The sequence below is a fragment of the Polypterus senegalus genome, chromosome 1 (assembly GCF_016835505.1).
Source record: "Polypterus senegalus isolate Bchr_013 chromosome 1, ASM1683550v1, whole genome shotgun sequence".
Classification (NCBI taxonomy): domain Eukaryota; kingdom Metazoa; phylum Chordata; class Cladistia; order Polypteriformes; family Polypteridae; genus Polypterus; species Polypterus senegalus.
Window position 1 is genome coordinate 77,689,420 of NC_053154.1, and position 25,708 is coordinate 77,715,127.

Sequence of the window (25,708 nt, forward strand, 5' to 3'; positions counted from 1 at the left end):
CCTGGAAAAAAACTCTTTGTTTGCCTAAAGTCTTTAGTTTGGTGTTTTTGTGTATAACAGGTTGATAAGTGACTCATTTGTTTTATTATTTTAATAACGTTTTTGCTGTTTGCCATAAAGCTGCTTTCTTTGGCTCATGAAAAATCCATACTTAATCTAGACACTAACTGGCTTTTCCGTGTGTATTTGTCTCTTTGGTTTTATTTTTTGAGAGCTCAGTGATATCACCAATAAGATACGAGTTGTTATTGTTTAATTTGTATTGTTATGAAATTGTGAGATGGAGATGAAATGATGGCAAGATGAATCGCTTTTTGTTGTGTTTGCATATAATGTGCAAAGTACCTATTGCAATAGCCACATCTATCTGTGTGTATATCTGCATGAAACTACACAGCCCCCCATGGACTAATTTTGTTAAATTGTGGCACACATATTCTTCAAGACAATTTGTTGGGACAATTCAATTTTCAGTGAGCTATCTTGAGCAGACTGTGTTATATAGTTTTAAAAATTGAAAATCTTCCATTAAAATTCATTGGCGAATTTGCAACCTCTTCTGTTTCAAAATGGAAAAACATTCTTTATAACATAACTTCAGCTACAAATTACTGTTTCAATTTTAACTTGAATGAAGTAACACCAACTTGCATAATTTGTATATGTTCCTTGTTTCACATCTTATAGCCACTGCTAATGCCAAACAGATCCTCTATACAAGTTATTGAAATACCAGCAGACTGCATGCATGGGTTGGAACTTGTAGGCTATTTGAAAAAGGAGGCATTAGCAAGTTGTCTTCCCAAGTCTTCCCAATGCCTTAAGTACAGGCAAAAGAGAACCAGTGCATCACTATTTCACAAATTCTGATGCTTTAAGTCATAACAATTAAGTTAAATAATCTTCCTAACCATAAAAGATTAAACTACAAGCCATAGAAACAAAAGGCTGTCAGGATGTGAATGAAGTACTCTGTGATGTGTTAGTTGTTATACACAACATTTACTCGGTATTTACATTCCACTAAACCAATCTTGCGGCTTCATTTTCTGAAGATTATAATTATTTACCATTTTACAGTCAGCCTGATTTGCTACGGTGACCACACATTCCAGTGACATAGACAGTCCAAATTTCAGGCTATGCATCCCGATAAACAACTGAAGAATATGAAAATGTCCTGGGTTTAACAACTTGCAGTATGAAACATCCCATCCTCCTCCCCCTTGGTGTAATATACAGTAGTCCTCCACATAGTAGGAGAACATATCCCCCATGGATGAGAGAAATCTGCGGATAATATTGTACCCTATATATACAGTCAATCTATCGGGGGGTTACGTTCCTAAAAAAACCCACATATGCAGAAATCCCACATGGATACTGACAAGGCATTGATTCAATAGGGAAAATGTTGGGGTTAGTTTCAGGAGGATGCCAGCTTTTTTGGGGGACTGGTATGGGAACCCTGGGTCAGGCTTAGTAGTGAACCCTCCGCAGGTTCAGCTAGGGAAAAGTTATTACGACTTTTACTTTCTCTGTAGTGGCATTCAGTTGTCTTCAAGGGCTCTGCCAGAGGCTGTGACTGACGGTGGCAGCACCAATCTGAGGCCCTCATTAAATCACATAATTGGTAGTATGGACATGTGGCATGTACAAAGAGCAAGGACTCAATGCGTGGTTATGACCAACACTCATGAGGAATTCTGCATTTGTGGGGAACAGTTGCAGGACCTGGTTCCCTATCATGGATGTGCTTCAGTGACATACCCATGCCACTTGGCGCTGGGTATACAAATGCTGACCCATTCAGTGCAGTGCGCATGCAGCTTCTGGGGATCTAGAGGCATCAGAGACCTGTTGCTGCTGGGTGATAGGTCTCTCAGAATTTTTTTCTGTCTTGCGCATGGCTGTGATTACTTAGGCTTGAGTAGACTGTGGGTATTATGAAATGGACATGAAAAGATGTTGACATTGTTTCTTTACTCTCATAAACTGTCTCACAACACTTATTCTCTAAATTGTTTGATATGTAGTATTTATTTAGTAAGGCCGTTATTTCAAAAAAGTCCCCCTGACACTTTCTCTATTGCTTACTTTGAAAATGTGTTGTAGTTGGAAGTCTCTGGAACTATGAATAATTAATAATAATTATAATAAGTATATTTACCATGTTGACCATGAGAAGTGTATTATTGCTATTATTAATAATCCATTTGTTTCTATTAGAGTCTTGTATGGTGCCTTACATGGGTAGTATGGTGGTGCATTGCTTAGTGCTGCTGCCTTACAGGTCCAACGGCCTCATTTATAAAGATTGTGTACACAAAAAAGAGGATCAAGATGTACATACACAACTTCCCATACAAACATCAGGATTTATAAAAGACAGCTTGACAGGTGAATGTACCCCTGTATATTTATGACAAATCTGACTGATGTGTACGCAACATCTTGGACAAACTGGGAAATTAAAATACCCATGACCAAACCGGGAAATGCAGACAAACCAGCTAAATGATAACTTGCATGCATAATAATTCATATCACTCAGCCGTTGTTGTAATGTGTGTTGGCGTAACAAACATACCTCAAAAACGATGAATATGATGTACAGACTGCATTTTAGTTCCATTTTAAGAGAGCCAGTGCCACATATTTGCACTGAAGAAGTTTTTGTGTTTTTGTTAGTTCATGTCGGCTACTTGTCAATTTTCAGGGAACTTGCTGACAAGTCAGGAATATCTTGGCCAAGCTTCACTTCCTGTGCTGGAGCTCATTAACTGACTGCTGAGGCACCATCTAGTTCTCATATGATGTGAGTGTGCATACATAAAATGTTCAGCTGTTGTTTTTTTTTTAAACTGTGAGCAGTTACCTTGCATTAATGCACAAGTCTCATCTGTAATGCTATGATGTGGCTGACAAACGTTGTGTCTCAGTGTCTCGGGTAAACCCGTGATTCATTTATTTTGAGGCAAATTAGCTTTGGCAGGTATGATAGTACTGCACGTGGCGAATAGCTGGTTTGGTAAGGCAAGGTAACTGGCTGAACCGTCAGTGTTTCATAATAGCTTGCAATATTCACTGTAACAGCAATCATGTCACTGCATGTGCCAGGTGATAGTGGCTACCCAATGGTGCTTTACACCATTTCCAGACTTCCAGAATGCAGAGGCACTATAGAGAGGTACTACAATGTTGTTTATGATCCTGCTGCCAGTTACTCTTGAATATATGTGGCAGAGTCTCAATGCGTCAGGAGGGAGGCGCTCTAGGAGCCAATGATATTCTGTAGCATTGTGATTGCATATGTATGAGGTGACTTAGCATGCTCTATATATATATATATATATATATATATATGGATGTTTTAGTACAGTGTTCTTTTGTTTAAATATTAAAACAGATTCTCAAAAATAAAACGCTTGGTCAACAAACATACTGAACCACAGTCATTCACGATAAGCAATATAGTCTTGTTGATTTTTCTTTTTACCTTTTAGTACCTTGGTACCATGTTTTATTGATAACATAATGCATTAAGAAGTAAGTGCAAGCCAGATCACATGAGCCTTTTTTATCTAGCCACTTTAAGTAACACCCTTGACTTTGCATTCTTTCCCTGCTTTGCAAATGCTGCCCTCTCACGTGATTTAGGTGTGGTCTGTTGATCAAGCTGGAACATGAGTAAGAAAGTAATTTAAGTAGGATCTGACTTTATTTACCAAATTAACAAAAGCCTACTGTGCCCGTGGTATGAAATTGCCTCTCTGAGGGAGATGAACAAGAGCAGCTTTTTCAGACAAGAAAAAGTAAACTAATTCAATCTCCAAGTCTATTCTTTGATTTTTTTTTTCTCCTGCAAGGATTCCTTTCTATTCCCTTTAACCCATGGTCACATTAGTCCTTGCTTTTCTCAATTTTGTAATATTGCTGAATTCTGTCTGGTCTACTGTGATTTTTTTTTTTTTGTTATCTGCTGTGTGTTTGAAAACTCTTTGAATTTTCTGTGTTTATAGTTCTCTCAGTAATTCTCAGTATAAAATAGCATTTACAAACATATTTAGTATAATTTCTAGGCTGTTGATAATACCCTCGGTGTATCAATAATACATTTCATCAAATATAATAACTCTAGTTATATCCCCTCTATCCCATACTCTAGTAATTATGGTAAAGTAAATTACTGATTCCAGTTTGGCATGGTTAATGGCAGTGGGGGTGCATGTGTATCATAGTTCTTGAAGGAAGATATTCCATCAAAAGCCATGACTTATACCACATTTTTCTGGGTTGTCCTGTGGATGTTTCAGAACCTGAAGTTGGAAAAGCAGGTCCAAAAAAGTGTGGCTATATCTTACAACTTACAATAGTGTAACTTTAATACAAAAATAAGTATGTCCTATTCTAGTTGGTTCCTGTCTTACGTCATGTCATTATAGGGTCTTGCTCTCTGAAATTTTAGGATTAAAGTGGTTCAAATAGTAGGATTAAAGTGGTTAAAAATGAATACATAAGCAGTGCAAACATTTATGTACTGTGGAATCCCTTGAAAACCTATTGGTAGATAGAATTTTGTATTGTATAATGCTTTGTATTAGCTGTAGTTGAACATTGCTACAGTACTTGGTTCCTACATAATGAAAAATAACCTATAATAATGTAAATGTATTTAAATGTGTGAAAAAGACACAGTTTATAGTGTATGGTACTATATTTGAGAAAGACAGAAGAATTGTATTCTTCATCTGTCATTGCTTATGTAAACCAACAATAACGAATCAGTTTCATTCCTTTAAGTGAGGCAGTTATTTGATCTTTGTGACTGGTAAAGTTGTAACTGTATAAAACCAAATAAACAGGTTACAGTCTTTCAGCATTTCAAAGAGTGGCAGTCTTCTTTTTCATTTTGTTTATTATGTAGTATCCTAAGTAGTATCCATGAATTTATTTTGTTAATTTTTATAGTAATAATTTCTTGTCTACCTAATATGAGTGAGCACATGTGAATGTGAGCATGTGTAAGTTGGTTGGTTCTAGGGTTGTCAAAAGAATCAAAATATCAATAAGTATCAACATTTTAATTTTAGTTCAGTACTTGTTTTTCATAGTATCGATTCTGCAGCCTGCATTACGAATGCACTTCTGGTTCGTCACGACTAGAATTGCAACCCTATTTCCATCCACTCACAGGTGTTAATATAACAACTTCAGTGGTTTTGGGGGCCTTCACCAGCTCACTTAAATGACAAAGAGGGTAGCCGAAGTGGCATCTCGAATTACTTTGAATTTGTGGCAAATTGGGATGGAAAACAACAATATGATGATGGCCATACACTGTGCAGTTTTAGCAAGATTTCAAGCCTGATTTGCAGCCACCAAATGATTTTTTTTTTTTTGAGTTGGCTCGAATTTTGGCTTCATCAGCCATTGCTTCATGTGCACTATGAGAAGGGTTGTGATGCCTGATTGCTATCTTACAATTGGGTTCTCATACAATCACAAGAATTTCTTTCATGTCAGTAATTTCAGTCAGCTGTCTTGTACTATCAGCATTTTCATGGGGTGAATATTCTGATGTTATCAAATTTCATTGTGCATCAATCACAGTATATTGTACATTTGGGTATTGCTGTTGTAATGCTCAGTTTCACATTGTTGATTTCAAAAATCTAAATATAATTTAGCAACCCACATACATCTAAATGGGCAAAATAAACACAACAGTAGATTAAATAGACTATGTGTTCAGTCACACTTTCTTTTTTGTACTTTTAGAGCACAGTATGGCAAGAGTCAGGAACACCACTCCTTTTTTTAAATAAACATTTTGAGAAGCCTGTGGCTATCAAGCTTTTTCTTTGATATGGGTATAGCTTTCTGTCAAGGCCTTATGCACATGTATTCTGAGCACCCAGTTGGTGGCATTTCATTCAGACTGAATGTGTTTGTACAATTTGTTCACATGCTGTACACAACTAGACACACTAACGTGCAGTGCGAGTTGTCACTTAGCCCACAAAGTTCGGCTCATTTAGGGGCAACAGGGTTATGTAATGGGGTTTCTTTGCTCTCTTGATTTGTTTTTTATATATATATATATATATATACAGTATATATATAAATGGTTGCTGTACTGTGCAGCGTTAGCAGGTTATTTAATTGAATTAATTATATTTCATTACATTTACCAAGGCACTATAACTTTTCAGTGTTCAGTTCAGTGGTGAGAATCCTTCGTGTGTTAATAAACTTTCAGCTGTGCACGCCTCACAGAAGAGCATGTTGACATGCTTGTCTTTCTTGCAAAAATTTGAAATCAACAAAGACATTGTAGTTTATTTGCACAAAAATGCAATTTGCACTGTTTGCATTTATAGTACAGAAGGCCTTTAAATGTGTTAGTTATTTTCTTAAACAATTGTTTATAAAAGATCACTTTAATATTATTTTTACTTGAATGTTTGTTTTTTTTTTACATTTGGTTTAGTTATTCAATTAACATTTAATGACATTTGTATCATTGTCCTACCTCATTAATAGTATTTGTTTTCATCAATGTAAAAAAACAAAACCCTTTCACCAGATTTAAACGCCTTTACTTTTAAATTTTAGTTTAGAAGATTTTATTGTGTACAAAATTGCAGTTAATTTAAATATATTTTTATTGAGTTGTATAATATACTGTATTAGATATCAAAAATGTAATCGAATTTCAGTAAGTTTCTTAGTATTGTATCATGTCTTAAAATTTTGGTATTGTGACAGCCCTAGCTGGTTCAGGCCTTCTGTCCAGTGCCACTGTGATGGGCACTAGCTCTTCTGTGACTCTGACGCAGGTGAAGAGGTTTCAGAATGGGTAGATGGATGTATAGCATTTTGTCTTTGCATAATATAATGTAAGTCAATTTAATGTCTTAGGTAGAAGAAATCTTGAACTTTGTAATAAAAAGAATACACTGTGCATTAGTGATTCTGATCTACTTGTGATTTCAAATATACTTTCTTTGAATAATTTTTACAATAATACTTCAAGATGGTGCAACCTGGCCCCTGCTCTCGCATCATGACCTTGTATTGATCTTTTTTGTTGTTTAACCAATGATTATGATAATGCTTATGCTTTATACTGCTTGAGGTTTAATTATGATGCTTAAAGTTTGATATTTGGAATGTATTTTATTTATATACTGGCTTACTCTTGAAAATGTATTTTGCTCTACAGTGGGTATGGAAAGTATTCAGACCCCCTTCAATTTTTAACTCTTTGTTATATTGCAGCCATTTGCTAAAATCATTTAAATTAATTTTTTTCCTTATTAATGTACACACAGCACCCCATATTGACAGACAAAAAAAAATAATTTTTGAAATTTTTGCAGATTTATTGAAGAAAAACTGAAATATCACATGGTCCTAAGCATTCAGACCCTTTGCTGTGACACTTATACATTTTACTCAGGTGCTTTCCATTTCTTCTGATCATCCTTGAGATCACCTTCATTTGAGTCCAGCTGTGTTTAATTATACTGATTGGACTTGATTAGGAAAGCCACACACCTGTCTATATAAGAAGACCTTACAGCTCACAATGCATGTCAGAGCAAATGAGAATCATGAGGTCAAAGGAACTGCCTGAAGAGCCCAGAGATGGAATTGTGGCAAGGCACAGATCTGGCCAAGGTTACAAAAAAATTTCTGCTGCACTTAAGGTTCCCAAGAGCACAGTGGCCTCCATAATCCTTAAATTAAAGACGTTTGGGACGACCAGAACCCTTCCTAGAGCTGGTGATAGAGGTAAAGGAGAACCCAAAGATCACTTTGGCTGAGCTCCAGAGATGCAGTCAGGAGATGGGAGAAAGTTGTAGAAAGTCAACCATCACTGTAGCCCTCCACCATTCAGGGCTTTATGGCAGAGTGGCCTGTCGGAAGCCTTTCCTCAGTGCAAGACACATGACAGCCCGCATGGAGTTTGCTAAAAGACACCTGAAGGACTCTGAGATGGTAAGAAATAAGATTCTCTGGTCTGATGAGACCAAGATAGAACTTTTTGGCCTTAATTCTAAGCGGTATGTGTGGAGACAACCAGGCACTGCTCATCACTTGTCCAATACAGTCCCCACAGTGAAGCATGGCGGTGCCAGCATCATGCTGTGGGTGTGTTTTTCAGCTGCAGGGACAGGACGACTGGTTGCAATCGAGGGAAAGATGAATGCGGCCAAGTACACTGATATCCTGGACAAAAACCTTCTCCAGAGTGCTAAGGACCTCAGACTGGGCCGAAGGTTTACCTTCTAACAAGACAATGACCCTAAGCACATAGCTAAAATAACGAAGGAGTGGCTTCAGAACAACTCTGTGACTGTTCTTGAATGGCCCAGCCAGATCTCTGGAGAGACCTAAAAATGGCTGTCCACCAACGTTTACCATCCAACCTGACAGAACTGGAGAGGATCTGCAAGGAGGAATGGCAGAGGATCCCCAAATCCAGGTGTGAAAAACTTGTTGCATCTTTCCCAAGAAGACTCATGGCTGTATTAGCTCAAAAGGGTGCTTCTACTAAATACTGAGCAAAGGGTCTGAATACTTAGGATCATGTGATATTTCAACAACAACAACATTTATTTATATAGCACATTTTCATACAAACAGTAGCTCAAAGTGCTTTACATAATAAAGAATAGAAAAATGAAAGACACAATAAGAAAACAAAATAAATTAACATTAATTAACATCGAATAAGAGTAAGGTCCAATGGCCAGGGGGGACAGAAAAAACCAAAAAACTCCACAGACAGCTGGAGAAAAAATAAAATCTGTAGGGATTCCAGACCATGAGACCGCCCAGTCCCTTCTGGGCATTCTACCTAACATAAATGAAACAGTCCTCTTTGGATTTAGGGTTCTCACGGAAGGGCTTGATGAAGATGGTCACGTAGAATTCTGCCTTTTAATCCATCCATCATTGTTGGAGCATCATGAAGCTTTGAGTAGGTGGAGGTGGAGGTGGCACAGGCCACCACTACAAAGAAACCGGAAAAAGAAACAGAAAAGAGAGTAGGGTACGGATTTTAGAGCCACCATGAATAGTTGTTATGAGGAAATTGAACATATAGAGTATCAGGATTAAGTTAAATTAAGTTAAATTGAAGTTATAGAAAGGCCATGTTAATGTAATATGTTTTCAGCAGTTTTTTAAACTGCTCTACTGTATCAGCCTGGCGAATTCCTATTGGCAGGCTGTTCCAGATTTTAGGTGTATAGCAGCAGAAGGCCGCCTCACCACTTCTTTTAAGTTTTGTTCTTGGAATTATAAGGAGACACTCATTTGAGGATCTAAGGTTACGATTTGGAATATAAGGTGTCAGACATTCCGATATATACGATGGGGCGAGATTATTTAAGGCTTTATAAACCATAAGCAGAATTTTAAAGTCAATCCTGAATGACACAGGTAACCAGTGTAGTGACATTAAAACTGGAGAAATGTGTTCGGATTTTCTTTTCCTAGTTAGGATTCTAGCAGCTGCATTCTGCACTCGTTGCAAACGATTTATGTCTTTTGGGTAGTCCTGAGAGGAGTGCGTTACAGTAATCTAGTCGACAGTTTCAAAAAAAAATTCAGTTTTTCTTTTTTAATAAATCTGCAACAATTTCAAAAATTCTTTTTTTTGTCTGTCAATATGGGGTGCTGTGTGTACATGAGGAAAAAAATTAATTTAAATGATTTTAGCAAATGGCTGCAATATAACAAAGAGTGAAAAAGTGAAGGAGGTCTGAATACTTTCCGTACCCACTGTATATGTCAGTATTACATATGTTACCATAATGTAAAAACTGCTGTGTTATTCTCAGGGTTTTTATATGTTAGTTCAAAGTGGTTGGGCATATGCGTGTTTCACTATTAGCAGACCCGTGGGCTTTTTGTTACTCTTATTAGAAAAAGCACTAGCTTACTTTGTTCCAGGTCAGGACTTACTTGAATGACGTATTCACTCCGACACACCAAAACTCATGTGGCCAATTTAAAATTTCCAATTGACCTAACGTGCACATCTTTGGGATATACAGTACGTGGAAAACTAGAGTACCCAGAGAAAGCCCTGTGCAGCAACTGTAGAGATGTGCATAAATTCACACAGACAACAAAAACGGGTGCAAGATACAAAATTGGGATGCATGTTCCATGATGCAATACTAACCACTTTTCTATGTTGGTCAGACATGCAAGTAAGATTTCGTTATACTCCATAAACATGACAGTAAACTAAAAAGGTGCCACCCACACATAAATTAACTAAAGCAATTATAAAAAACAAGATAAACGGCTGTGCAGTATGGGTGTGTTAATTGACAGTTGGCATGTTTTTAAACTGGAGGATCATGTCTCCTTGTTTAGCTGGAGTTTTATGCAGAAACAAAAGATCTACTTCATTTGATATCAATAAAGTATGTGTTATTGTATATTTTAACTTTTAAAATCTTGGAAAATTTTGTTAATGCTAATGTTCAAACATTGAGGAGTTGGGTTAGGGTTAGAACAGATTGCAACAAGTTATGTTGGAAAAACATTTTCTTTTTATGTTACGGTGAAAGCTTTTCATTTAAACATTTTTTCCTAAAAATTATTCTGTTTTTTTACTTCAGTAAAAGTGTTTTTTTTACTTTTTTGTGTAGTACAATCCATAGTTTGAAACCAGAAAACACTTACTTTTACTAAAGCATCATCTCCAAAAGGCACTATTGATTTGCAGTGAGTATTACAGTATGTCTGTGCGGAATACTTTTGGCTTTTTCCTTGTTGGGTTTGTTTCATTCAGAAGTCAAGAATGCACAGACATTTGGTGATATAATTGTATTAATTTATAAAACCCATCCCATGCCGTAATAAATAGTATGTGATGATTTTCAGTGGCATGGATGAACACACTTTGTGTGATGATTTTGTTTTCAGCTGATATGGTGGTGTCCATTGCTTGGTTTTACTGATGAACCTTTCAAGTGCACATTCTGTTTTACTGTGTTCTGTTCCTTAATGTTTGGCAGAGAAAAATGGAACAGAATTTTGCTTTCATAATGTCTATTTAGAGTAAACATCTGGCTTTAACAGCATTGTAGAGTATTGTACGTGTCTTCGGTGTCTGGGATTGTTAAGAGTTAAAGAAAAAATGAAAGTTCTTTTTAGCAGTTAATGTAGGCAATGCAAATGGAAAATATTTGGGCTGCCCTTCCTGTTAGCCACCTTTTTGTATTTATTTTGGTTTGGGTGGAGATCCATATTTTTCTGTTACTATAATCTGAAACTTTTTAGCAAGCCGCATCCAAGTGAGACTGAAAATAGGTTGAGTAAAACTGTGATTAAATTGTACTACTGTATTACAGTTATTGTCGTGTCATGTCACGTTCCAAGGATCTTATATTGATTTCTGTCTTGTCACAGTGTTTTATTCTGTCCTATATCGGACCAATGTTTTGTCCAGAGCAATACTTTATCGTAAATTGCCAGATGGAAATCCAATACAAACTGTTTTGTTTTATTTGTCCAAATTCCTAATTAAAAAGTTACTGATTTTAATTAAACTTACTTTGTTATTAAAATTGCAGTTTTACAGCTGACTTGACATCCTCATCGGCTTAGAGCATGACATAAGTGTAGGCATTGAGATTGAGAGACAGAAGGTAGTCACACCAGGCGAGGTCTAGAGAAGAGAGTGGGGTGTAACATCCCTTGTATTGCAGAGAGCACTTCATGTATTGTTAACGTAAGCATGTTTTTGAAGCAGAAGTGAATGGTCAATGATATTTCTAGCCATTAGTCCTAGACTGACTTCCACAAACACCAATGCAAATCAGAGTAATGTTGACCAGTTATGTGTTCCTTTTAAACCTTAATAATTATGGACTATGCCTACAACATTCTAAAAAAAATTATTCTGAAGAATCTTTCCAACACTAGCATGGACACTGAATTTCTTTGATATCAAGAAATTAACATGCTTCCCTTGATTTCATGTTTTTTGGACACTGGGTTATAGTGATATATTTGATTTTCATAGAATGAGTCCTAAATTCCTCTGTCTGAATTCATTAGCTCAAGATTTGTCTTGGAACATTGGATATTTTAGGTATTCTTTGAGTAACACAAACATTTAATGAATATCTTGGTTTTGACAGAAAATATCTGTTTAGGTTCTATTCATTTTTCACATTTTTAAAACTGATTTGAAAGGGTATTATACAACAGATTGCTGTTTTAGATATGATCCTCTAATATGTTTTAAATGGTGCTCCAGCTTCCTTTTGTATGCATTTCAAGGAGAAATATCAAAAGTAATTATGGAAATTCATAAACCTTTCTTCCCTTTTGTAACTGTTTCTGTATTTGTTCTTGAAAGAGGTACAGTAAGTTGACTGTTAAAGGTTTCAAAGCTTAAGCATTTTTAGATCTGTACTTTTGGAAGCATGTAAAGAATAAAGTAAGGGAAGTAATATCGCAAAACAAAAAAGCTTAATAGTGGCTTTAAAAGACATCATGCCCTTTCAAACTGTGCATGGGAGCCCCTCAAGGCTGTGTGCACAGTTAATTGCTCTTTTATTCTGCTAACACATGACTGTACTGCCAAATCCAGCACAAATCAACTTATCCAGTTTGCTGATGATACATCAGTAGTAGGACTCATCAGTAATTAAGACAAAACTTCAGGGTAGACATGGAACAGTTAGTGAGCTGGTGTGTCCCAACAAGACAAAAGAGTTTATTTTGGAGATTTTGGACTTCAGAACAAAGGCTGAATATGCCCTTCTGCATATCAGTGGCTTCCCTGTGGAAGAAGGATCAGCAGCACAAAATTCTTGAGGATCTCTCCTGGACTCTCAATACCACATAGCAGGCCAAGCAAGCTTGGCAGAGGATGCATTTCCTTAAGAGGATGAAGCAAGTGGGAATCCCCCCTCTAATCCTCACCACCTTCTATTGTGGTACTACTGAGAGTGTTCTGACGAATGGCATTACATCTTGGTACAGAAACTGCAGTTTATCTGACAACAGACTCTGCAACATGTGGTGAGGGTGGCTGAAAGGTTTATCAGAGTCTTTCTACCCTCCATTGAGGACATTTTTAAGAGTAGATGCAAGAAGAAAGCCCTGTGCATTGTGAGAGACTCTTCACACCCCTCTCATGGACTGTTCAATCTCTTGCCATCTGGTAGGAAATCTCGCTCGATAAAATCAAGAACAGCTAGAATGTGTAGTAACTTCTTTCCACATGCAATAAGACTGCTAAACTCTCTGTGACATGCACATACTATAAGCCTTTTTTATATGTATAATTGTTTACTTTTAACCATAGTCTTCAGTTGACAATTTTATACTTTTAACTCAGGTATTGGTTGAACCTTGTGAATTCAGCACTGTCTTTGTATTGTTCTCATCTGCTTTCTTGTAGTTTACTTTTTTGTGTTTTTTCCTTTCCCTTTTTGCACATTCACTGGCGTTGAGAAACACAATTTTATCCTATTGCATTTTAGATAATGGCTGGAATGACAAATAAACTTGAATTTTAAAGTTGGACTAGTCTTGGTTTTTAAAGAGAATAAAATGGAAAAAGTGAAAATAAGATTTTCAATGTTTTTAGAAGAGCTTTTTTATAGTACAGTTTGCTATTCCATTTATGACATTTAAGAGTTTGATGGTTTGATGGAGGCTGTTATAAATAGGACTATACTCATTACATTTTCTAATTTCTTTTAAAGTACTCTTTTGGATGTTTTGTCATCAGATATTTAGATAACTTCAAGAAATATACCAAAAAATCTATAACTTAAAAGAAGATAACAGGAATAAACACGTTAGAAAATGTACTCATGGCATAACAGTAAGTTGCATTTGGCAACTTGGCTAATTGATTTGAAAGCTGGAGCATTTTTAATTTTTTTGGTTAACTTCATCAAAGAGTCAGTTGTCATATTTTTGTATGTTAAATATACATACAAATTTACAGCTAAGTTTTTTTTTTTTTTTTTCCCCTTACACATCAGTGGACAAGTTAATACTGGAAATGCCTAAATTGTTATCCTTGATTTACACATGCACCCCAGTTACCTATGTCACATTAACTCATCACTCATTTTTCAAACACAGCGGTGGCAAAGGACTCTTGTAGGGTTACAGGCTAAATGCAAAGCAATCTCAGAATAACTCTACAGAGGCAAAGGTGCCTGTTGCTGCCCCTGGGCATTTCCCCTGAAATGGCTATGTTTCAGGATACCAGAAGATGCTTCAAGAGCTACAGCCCTGTTGGGACTTCCAAGGTAAACTACCTTTGAAAGGGATGCACAAATCAAACAAATATGAGGCCAGCGACCTCACTTCAGTACATTAGCAGGGCCAAGAGAAACACCTACACTAGTCGGCAAAAGTTTTAGAACACCTCAGTTTTTATGGAAATGCATGCATTTTAATGTTTTAATGTTTCATGAAATCAAGGCATAGAACCAATAAGCAATAGTAAATAAAAATAAGTCAAGGAATCATTAAGTGTACAAAATTTTATTCAAATTTTTGATTCATCAAAGTAGCCACCTTTTGCTGATATAATGGCCTCTCCTTCATAGTAGAAACCGAAGCTTGCTTTTTTCAACCACTGTTAAGATACGCTTGAAGCTGTTCTGCTGTGAGGTGCCTACCACGCATGCTTGATAGCCTCACTGTTCTGATTAGTTTGTGACTTTGGGTCTGCCAGATTGCATGCTTCAGAGTTTCTACCGATTTCCAGTTGCCTTTGGATTGTGTAGGACACCATACTCACTGACACTGATTTTTATTTTTTGCAAAGGCCTACACTTGTAACGGTAATGATGCTGTGTCTCCTGTCATTTTCTTGCTGTTATCACTGGAATTTACAACATTCTACAGTATAATATTGTCCAAAGAGTACTTCAGAGGGTGCAGTAACACAGTATGTTCCATCTCTGCTTTAAGACTGACACAAAAACTTTTTAAGTAATCAACAGAAGTTGGGACACCAGTACAAACTGGCTGTTTAAACTTGCCAGGCTTAGTTTACTTTAATAGCTACAGACCATCTGAAGGTTGCAACCTATTAGTTGTTCCCTGAAGAAGGTCCTTCTGTAGTACTCTGTAATTTCCTTTTTTTCGTTTTTTTGCTAACCTAATCTTTAAACTTTAAACCTCTGGAAGTATTTTGCTTACCTTTTCACTATTCTAGATCATTCATTGCATTTCACCTTATTAAATCTGAAGAAAAACTGAGGTGTTCTAAAACGTTTGACCAGCAGTGTATATCTTTCAGTTTTTTAGTCGTTAACCCCAATAAGGGTGCATAATTCAGAATAATTCAGAATGAGCATGGCTTGCACTTGAACAGACATGCAATACATGCTCCAACAAGGGCAGGTAATTACCAATAAAAGACCTAAACCAATAAATCACCCAAACGGGCACACTGGGGCAAATGATAGCAATAGCAAATAATAGCAGGTTTCAGTAAGAAAATATTCAAACTTTAATCATTACTTATGTTTATATGCACAGAAAGCAGGCATTAAATACTAGAAGTCAAAAGTAGAAGAAAAGATACAACCCAAATTCATTTCAGCATCCGTGAAGACAAGCTTGTCAGTTAGTATAACTAGGAGAGAGTTTATTCTTCTTTATTCAACTGAAGCATTCTATAGAAGATTGTACTGCCCTGACAACAACAGAAGTGTAATGATAAACTAAATCATATTGCAACTAGGAGAGGTTGCCAAATTCCACTTGATGACGAGTTCTCTACTTAGTTAACCATAACCCAACATTACTGAGCAAAATCTTCCCTTTCTAGAATATCCTGTGTTTCTACAGGGTCTCCATTGCCTATTTCCTTGCTGCTTAATATTTTGTCTGACTTCAATTTAAAACCTTTTGTTTATGTATTTTTTTTTATTAATTATTTACCTAAAGTACAGCTTTTCACACAACCTACTTTTTAAATGATTCCTTTCCTAATTTCCTTATCTACTGGCCTGCTTTGCCAGTTTTGCCTGCTTTAATGTATACACCCTAATTTATAACAAACCAGAAAATGTAGGTTCATAAAATGGAATTATCCATTCATACATCAAAGTAAGAAACTTGTTCAAACTGGTTTATAGCATGCCAGGGGAAATTCAAATCTTATTATAAAATAATAAAATATTCACATGAAAATGTTTCCAAGAATAAAGCAAGTGTTTGTCAAATTCTTGTATAATAAATGGATAGATATAGATTTGTTGTATTAACAAATAATTTGCAAGTGTGGAATTTACATTTCTGGAAATTTGTGTTATCAAAATGATTTAATTGGTTGGATATTTTGATTTATTGGCGTTTACTGGCATATTCTTGATTGTGCAAAAACACACGTGCCACTCAGAGGTTAAACAATAAGGGAGATCTCATTTTAAAGACCCCCCTGTTTTAGACAAAACTGAAACAGTAGAAGCTGCATGTATATCTATTTCTACTTGTTAGGAAGATATCCTAAAAGGAGTCTCCATGCCTTTATATTGAAAAAGCTTAAAATGTAACTCCTAAGTGCTCCTCGTACTTTTATTTTTATCTTGCAAGTATTAGCCATAAGTTGTGCGAAAGCTATAGATGTACAGAAAACACTTCAATTAGAACAGTTCACTGTCTATATTTTGGAAAATATCAAGATGGTTATATCTCTTTAGATGAGTTTTAGAAGTCTGACATGTTTTAGCATAGAACATAATTACTGTATAAATTGGACAATTTTAGTTACATGAGAAGTTTTGCAAATCTGTCCTGCAGTGTCACCAGCTAAAGTTTGATGCACGGAGAGACATAACAGGAGAAGTCTGTTAATAGTGTTTTGTGTTTCCAGAAATGTGTAGTTTTTAGATCTTTTTTCCATTAACATTTGTAATTCTAAGTAACTCATTTCTTTTAAAACCTATATTGATCCTGCACAGCTACCTGTTTCTCCCAGATAATATGAATATGAATTAGTTTTGATAAATGTGTCACAAACTATGATTTCTTATACAGTAGTTAAGTCAGTTGTCATTAGTGTGAACTTCAATTATTCTTTTCTTATCTTTTTTTTTTTTTTTTTTCCCCAGATACAAATATAAGTCCCGTCACTCAACATTTCTGCCTCATCCTGACCCTTGGTCAAAACAAATTTTCACTCTTCAGTTTTTGTTGGTGTTAGTGCAGCATGAATTCATGATCACATGACCTTAGATATGGACGCAGTCCTGTCCGAGTTTGTTCGCTCGACAGGGGCTGATCCAGGCTTAGCCAGAGACCTGCTTGAAGGTAAGAATATTTTAATAGGAAAACTAAAACTGAATTATTAATTGAAATAAAGCTTTGATAAAGACACTACTGCTTCGTCATTGACTATTACTGAAGTATGTTTCAATAGGATGGAGCCCTTGTAGCAGCCCTTAGCCATCTTTACCCATAAATATTAGCAAAGTGGCAAAGGTTTTAAGCATAAATTGTGTTTACTCACTTTCTCACCACAATACAGTGCCAAACTGGTACTCCTCTCCATTACTCTATCTTTGCCTACTTTACACTCTGTTACTTTCACTTGGCTCTCTAATTTCTTACCACTGGAGTAACAGAATGACTGCCTTGACTCTGAACAAAATTTGCCTTTGCCACAGGTGCAAATTTTCTTTCTATCCCAAGGTCACCTTCATGTCCTGTGGTTTAGAGCTTTGTCAGCTGCTTACCTTCCATTGCTTCATGAAAAACAGGCTTGAATGGCCACTAGTGATCAGAGCTGTCTCTGCAAACCCTAGCCTTTCCTTTTTCTTAAAAGGCCAAGTCTCCAAGGTACCTTCTTAACTGAAAGCTATGTCCTACAGCAGTACCATTTCCAACACTTCCATCTGGAACTGTATACCCTGTAGTGAGCAGAAGATCTTGCTCTCTCTGAAATTTGTTTCCTAGCCACATAACCTTTATAAAATGAGATTCGGATATCCCTGGCAATCGCTGGGTTGCTTGTGCCATAGCATCCTGGAGAGCACCTTTGATCCTACCTGTTGTTTTTTGGGGTAAATAGCAGAAATACTGTCCATGTTTGAGCTTCCAGAGGGCAGTATGCCATTTCTGCACTGTCTGGTACAAAATCTTTCCTGTAGTATACATGCCTCTATTTCTCTGTCTGCCCTGGCACTCTTTTATTGTAATTGTAGGTGATATTTTTGCTGTCATCATCATTGATACACTGTATCAGATAAACTAGTATCAAAGTATATAACCTTCTAGTGAACTAATTCTGTTATGAATCATTTAACTGTTTAACTATTGCAATGTTACAGGTAAGAACTGGGATCTCAGTGCTGCTTTGAGTGACTTTGAGCAGCTTCGGCAGGTTCATGCTGCAAACTTGCCATACTCTTTTCCAGAAGAGCGGGTTGCCAGGCATGCAGAAAAGGAGATACCTCGAATTGGTCGTCCTGTACTACACAGGCAAGATGATATTGTGCAAGGTAAAACTTGCATTCATAATTCTTTAATTGAAAGTATAAGTAATTTTGCTTGGGAAAGAAATACATACTCTTGTAATTAATTGTAACAAGACATTTGAATAAAATGCTTATTTAGAAACAATACTTACAGGTCCAGATTTAATGTAATTTAATTTCAGGGAATAAGTTCCAATAGAAAATTTTGTCTGTAGTTGTGGCTGCACAATATTATTCAATCATTGGTAGTAAAATTGTGTCAAATGCTTTGGCGTACTTTTTTTGATGGCAAAGCATGGAAAAACTCTTGCATGTTATTATCACTTTAATTGGGCTACAGACCAGGATGTGTCATCATAGTCAAGCTGGTGTAACTAGTATTTGTTCTTTTAATTGGAGAGTAAAATTATTCCAAGGCAGCCTCATCCAGTATTATTTCAATCTACCTTTCTTCTTTTATTTTATTGTGCTGAATAATAAAATGTAAGAGAACCTATAAACATTTTAACCCCATTTTAACACTTTGTTGGGAAGAAACTATGCAATCATATGACTTTTGGAGGTCACATTATGTCTACTGAAAAGACTTGTGGCATATCTGTACTGTATTTCAGAAATGCTATATAGCCTGCTTTAACTTTCGTAACCTTTCACTATTTTATGTTTATTTCTTAACAGAAAAGCGGTTGTCTCGTGGCATTTCCCATGCTAGTTCCTCAATTGTTTCCTTGGCACGGTCGCATGTATCAAGTACCAGTGGTAGTGGCAGCAGTGGTAGTGAGCTACTCTTGGATACACCAGTTTGCACATTTCAGCTACCTGATCTCACAGTGTACAGAGAAGATTTTCGCAACTTTATAGAGAGGGACCTCATTGAGCAGTCCATGCTAATTGCCTTGGAGCAGGCAGGTAAGGTTTTATTACATGAAATTGAAGATGGCTAGCACTTCTGCTGCAAGTTTCAACTCTTTACAATAAACTGAATCATTCATTTTTAAAGTAGTATAACCTGGGAAAATAGAGATTTTACTTAAATAAGAGAAGTAAAAAAAATGATTATCAGGAAATTTACATCCTTTTAAGAGTGCATGTTGTTTGATAAGCAATTAGTCTAAATGATCACAACATCAATCTAAATACACATGTTCAAAAATAAAGTACAATTACAATATTTGCAAGAATTTTTTATGCTTTTCAAAAATGAAACAACCAATTATTAAACTTGAAATAAAATGGATTTTTTTCTTTCAGCAATTTCACAAATAATTTTTTTTTTAAGGCCGTTTGAACTGGTGGACACGTGTTGGAGCAAGCTGTCAAAGCTTATTGCCTCTTGCTACCACGGGTGATGGAAATTGTCTTCTGCATGCCGCATCATTAGGTATTGCATTATATTTCTATTAAAACGATAGATATAATTTTGAAAGCAAGTGAAATAATTTATTAGGTGGCTTTATTATTTTTTTAATATTTGGTTCACTTCCTTACTATGTTTATATTCACACTTTTTAAATTATAGCACCATTATAGATGGGTTAAATCAGTTTTTCCCAACCTCGGCCCTGGGGGCATATTGTGGCTGCAGGTTTTTGTTCCAAACAGCTTCTGTTTTTAATTCTGTGTTTTGGGAACAATATAGAAATAAGAAAATTGTTTAATTTAATATATATATATAATTATAATGTACCAAGCAGTTATATGAGAATGATGTATTTTTTTTTTCTTTTTAACAATATTTTCATCTTGATTTTCATTCTACTTTTCAAGGTTAATTAATCCATTATTTACTAATTAGTGGGTCTGATGCTAAAGTATTTGCAGCCTTTGATTATTCAGTGTTGTTTGCCAGCGTGTCTGCCCTGCTTATTTTTAATTGTCATTAATAAAATACAACGAAGGGAAAAACAGCACAGAGAAAGGGCAAAATATAATGAATCTAGCAAAATACCCGCGCTTCACAGCGGAGAAGTAGTGTGTTAAAGAAGCAATGAAAAAGAAAAGGAAACATTTTGAAAATAACGTAACGTGATTGTCAATGTAATTGTTTTGTCACTGTTGTGAGTGATGAGTTATTGCCGTCATATATATATATATATATATATATATATATATATATATATATATATATATATATATATATACATACATACATATATATAAACATATATATATACATATTCATACATATACACATATATACTCAGCAAAAAAAGAAATGTCCCTTTTTCAGGACTGTGTATTTCAACAATAATGTTTTAAAAATCCAAATAACTTTACAGATCTTCATTGTAAAGGGTTTAAACAATGTTTTCCATGCATTTTCAATTAACCATAATCAATTAATTAACATGCACCTGTGGAATGGTCGTTAAGACCTTAACAGCTTACAGAAAGTAGGCATTTAAGGTCACAGTTCTAAAAACGCAGGACACTAAAGAGACTTGTCTACCGACTGTGAAAAACACCCAAAGAAAGATGCCCAGGGTCCCTGCTCATCTGCGTGAACGTGCATTAGGCATGCTGCAGGGAGGCATGAGGACTGCTAATGTGGCTAGGGCAATAAATTTTCCATGTCCGCACTGTGAGACGCCTAAGACAGCGCTACAGGGAGACAGGAAGGACAGCTGATCATCCTCGCAGTGGAAGACCACGTGTAACAACACCTGCACAGGATCGGTACATCCGAATATCACACCTGCGTGACAGGTACAGGATGGCCACAACAACTGCCCGAGTCACACCAGGAACACACAATCCCAAATATATATATACAGTCTTTGAGGTGCAAGCAACTGTTGCTGGGGGTGCCAGAATCCATGAAGGAAGAAAAATGAAAAACATTATTTGTACAAAATCTTGATTTATTTATCCATTCCTAAATAATTAAATGGGCAGGCTATTTCGTATCAGTGCAATACGCTGCTTGTTAAAACGGATGACTCCGCTCTTACGCAAGTCTGCGTGGATATTATGAACTATCGTATCTGTTCAAGTTCTATTTAAATTTTAAATAGAAGGAATTTTTATTTAGTCGACAGAATATTATTCCGGAATAAATCAACTCAAACCTTAAATAACTTATAATATTTTGCTCTCCATAAAAATATATCATGTCTAAATTATACAAGTTAGAAATAAAGTCAACGTTAAAAGAACAAACATTCAAATTTCTTTACTCTTATGTAATTTTATATAAAAAATAAACTTAAATTTTAAATATCCCTAAAGATTTTGCTCTCTATAAAAATATATCCTGTCAAAATTATACAAATTCAGTTGTCTTTGCTCTTATGTCATTTTATCAGATTTGGACGTGTGGCATCTTTTTTTGGCAACAGGTTCATTTATGTTTGGTGTGAGGTTCTGTGTTGTGGAGATTCTCAAGATGGATTGCAGGTGCTCATCAGTGAGGCGACTCCTGTGTGCTGTTTTGTTAGTCTTCATGACTGAGAAGAGCTTCTCACACAGATATGTGCTACCAAACATGCACAAGGTTCGAGCCGCATGTAGACGGAGCTGGAGCATTTCTGTGGGAATGAAGTGAATAAACTGTGCGGGCCCTGCAGTATCGTACTTTGCCTTCAGTGTGCCATTACACTGCAGTTTCCACATCGACGGCAAATGGGTTGCGAAACAACTCAAAATTCTTTTTTTGTTCTTCGAAGTCACCAAAGCACCGTGCGAACTCAGTGCGCAGTGCGCTCAGTTTATCAGCAAAGTGCATATTTGGGAACACCATTGTGCCGATTTGGTTCAAGATTACTTGGCAAAAGGGAACGTGGGGCAAGTTGCACTGGTGCATTTGTGTCTCCCATAAAAGTAGCTTCACTTGAAATCACTTTGTGATTTTGCACGTGTAAAAATGTCTGCTGAAGTGTCAGATTCTTCTTTAACTCTTCTGCTTTCTGTATCTTGTACATTGCATTCAGGTCTTTCAGGTTATCTTGATGTTTTGTCTCATAGTGCCGTCTTAGATTAAATTCTGTAATTACAGCCACATTAGCTCCACAAATGAGACACACAGGTTTACCGGCAATGTCAGTAAACATATACTCAGCCTCCCATCGGTTTTTAAAGGCTCTATGTTCAGAATCACCTTTTCTCTTCGGCATCGTGTGGGCTAGCTTCGCAATAACTTGCAGCATCATAAGCTAGACTTGATTAACGCGGTAAGTGTTCGGCAAGGCAGCTGAAGCGCTGCATTATGGGATCTGTAGTTTATCGTGTTACCAGCGCTTCATATCTCCGGGCCATTAATAACAATAATACATTATATAAAATTATCTCGCGGGCTGGATATAATTACACGCCGGGCCGGATGTGGCCCGTGGGCCTTGAGTTTGACAGATATGGACTAAATAGAACTTGAAAAGAAATATTTTTTCGAATGTGATCGCACAATTCAGATCGAGTTGACACGCACTACAGTACATCGAGTCCGCGTGCTATTGTGGTTTTGCCTGTGTGCCTCAATGAGTTACCCTCCCCTTGCTCTTACTTTTTTACCGTTTATGTAATGAATACACAGAATATGGCTTTACCAAAACAATCATTGATCGTGAATAAAGTATCCATTATTCATAAAGCTTCAATTGGTGATCTGTCTTTCTGCGTTAACCGCATATTTTTTCATACGTCTCAAACCAAGGTGATGCGAGGCTAAAATGAATCAAGAAGCGCGCATACATACTTAGTGCATCCCCTCTCGAATCGAACCTCGAAGTCAGCGCTAGAGGCCCTCTACTATTCGCCACAGCGCGGTTTGTCTATTTGAGCGTAGCAGTGTAATTCGGTTTTTGTTCAGCACTCTTTGGAACTGTTGCTTTTTGTCTGCGCACTGCGTCAGTTCACGTGAGCCACTGAATATGGTTTTATATGTCACTCGCTCGCTTCTAATTGTTTCGCTGCCTTCTTAATTATATAATGCGTTTTCTTCAGCGCTTTTTGTAGCTCTTCCTGGTTTTCTACGTAATGCGTGATTACGTGAGAGGCGTGATGATGTCACACGAAACTCTGCCCCCCACGGCTTTCGAGCTCAACTCCATTACAGTAAATGGAGAAAAATGGCTTCTAGTTATGACCATTATGCATAGAATTTCGAAATGAAACCTGCCCAACTTTTGTAAGGAAGCTGTAAGGAATGAGCCTGCCAAATTTCAGCCTTTAACCACACTGGGAAGTTGGAGAATTAGTGATGAGTCAGTCAGTCAGTGAGGGCTTTGCCTTTTATTAGTATAGATAACAAAAGAGAGTTAAGCATTTAAGTCTATAGCAAAAACAGAAATATTTCTAAATGTCTTAAAATCATGCTGCTGTGCTTTTCTGAATGTAGAATAAAAGAACAATAAGCCAAAAGAAGAAGAAGAATACCAGCTAATTAAATGAGATCATTGTTATCAGGTGTTGTCACTAATTAATTGAAACAAAAACCTGCAGCCACAGTGTGCCCCCAGGACCGAGGTTGGGAAACACTGGTTTAAATGACTTCTGATCCTAGAACTGAACAAGCAGACTTACTGTTCAAGTCCAGAGATGGAACTTTTTTTTTTCCCCTCCTGCTGTTGCTATATTTGTCATGATGTCATTGTTTAGGGTTTTTGAGCCTTTGTCTAGGAGGACCACTGTCACAGCGTTTTCTTTTTACTATAATGAGTTTTAAGAACAATGCCATTTCTCAGATTTTGAGCCCTAAAATAAATTAATTTGTTTCTAGGAGGGTGTGCTATAAGAAACACCATTTATAGAAGCTGAATAGTTCTTCCTTAATATTATTTACTCGGGTAATGTTGGGTGCTGACGCTGGTATACAATATGCCATACCACATTGTGTTTGCCTGGCTTCTGCGTTAGACCAAGGTTTTTAGTAATAGTTGTTCAACAGATTTTGATTTACCATATACCAATATAAAGGAAGTTTAATGGATGTATATGCTACAGTTGATATGAAACAACCTGATAAAACCACTTTTGAAAGCCAGCTAACAAAAAAAGCATGTATTGTCTTATTTTAATTTTGAATTAAACCTTAGAAATGTAGACCTGATAGGAATTATAAGCTTGGCTTGAATAAACTATTGTATTATGAAAAAAGAGGAGCACAGTGACACAATGGTTAGTTCTTTACTGCTTAAGACTAGGCAGAAATATGGTCTGGTTACTATGTGCAGAGCTGTATGTTCTCCCTGTGGTGCCATTGGATTTCCATCCTTATCGTGTGAAAGTAATAGGTGTGACTCTAAATTAACAAAGTGTTACTTAGTGTCAATGGGTATATGAATCTGCTTTGTGACAGACTGGGTCCCAGTTCTGGACTAATTATATCCACACAAATGGATGTAGGAAGTTGATTGAATGATTGTACACTGTTACATCACTGTTTTGTTGCATAATATACAGCAAATAGCATTCTAACTGTACTTTTTTTCCAGACTTCTTTTAAAGGGTTTTTTAATACAGCACAGCCTAGATCATTGACTCATTCAGAGTTAAATGTTTGAAGTGAGGTGAAGGGTAGGGTTTGCAGCCTTGTTTTTTTAAATTTTATGGCCACTAGACCACTCTGCCAATTTTAAAGGATAAATATTTACAAGGAAGTTCAGTTTGCATCTGAGAATTAAATGCCATTAGCATTAGTTACAATCCTTACAGAAATACATTATTTTGTTTCTGCATTTAATAATTAAAATTACAAACAAGGAAATAACACATTTTCAGTTGAAAACTACAAACATCTTTGAACAGACCTTACAGTCTAAGAAAACATGATTGATATACACCAAATACCATAAACATGTCAGACTATAATTTCAAAATAAAAAATACTTGGTGATGAGCAACTAGGTGAAGGCTAATAAATATTTTTTTCAGTTACAGTATGATGCATTTAACTGAGATATTTTGGCAGTCATCAACACAAATTATTCTGTAATAAAGTGGAACAAGCATCTAGATTTTTTTAGAAGTAATTTTAATAATACTGTACAGCTGAATGTGTTTTTCTGTGTGTGTTTGTCCAGTATGCATCAACACAGATAAACCCATCTCTAAATTTTGTACAGACTACCCATTTGAACTGGTGAAGGTTGTAGGCATGTTTCATTCCAAAATTTATGCACTTCCCATGGTGGAAACACTGATGGAAATATAATTCTAGTAAAAAATAAAACAAGAAAATATGACACAAGTATTCAAACATGGTTACACTCCATTAG

At 36.2% G+C, this 25,708-nt stretch overlaps 1 protein-coding gene across 6 annotated transcripts in view; it reads left to right on the forward strand.

Annotated features, from left to right (window-relative positions):
* Positions 1-25,708, forward strand: part of otud7b (OTU deubiquitinase 7B) — a 144,831-nt gene that overhangs the window by 84,900 nt on the left and 34,223 nt on the right. For 5 of the 6 annotated variants that reach the window (XM_039751278.1, XM_039751282.1, XM_039751252.1 and 2 more), the window contains 4 exons: positions 17,133-17,331; positions 18,351-18,521; positions 19,176-19,406; positions 19,777-19,878. In XM_039751278.1, the coding sequence (XP_039607212.1) occupies positions 17,247-17,331; positions 18,351-18,521; positions 19,176-19,406; positions 19,777-19,878 (589 nt within the window). In that variant the 5' untranslated portion in view covers positions 17,133-17,246. Of the gene's footprint in view, positions 1-10,431; positions 10,452-17,132; positions 17,332-18,350; positions 18,522-19,175; positions 19,407-19,776; positions 19,879-25,708 lie in introns of those variants that run through there. The other variant, XM_039751271.1, reaches the window with a different exon arrangement.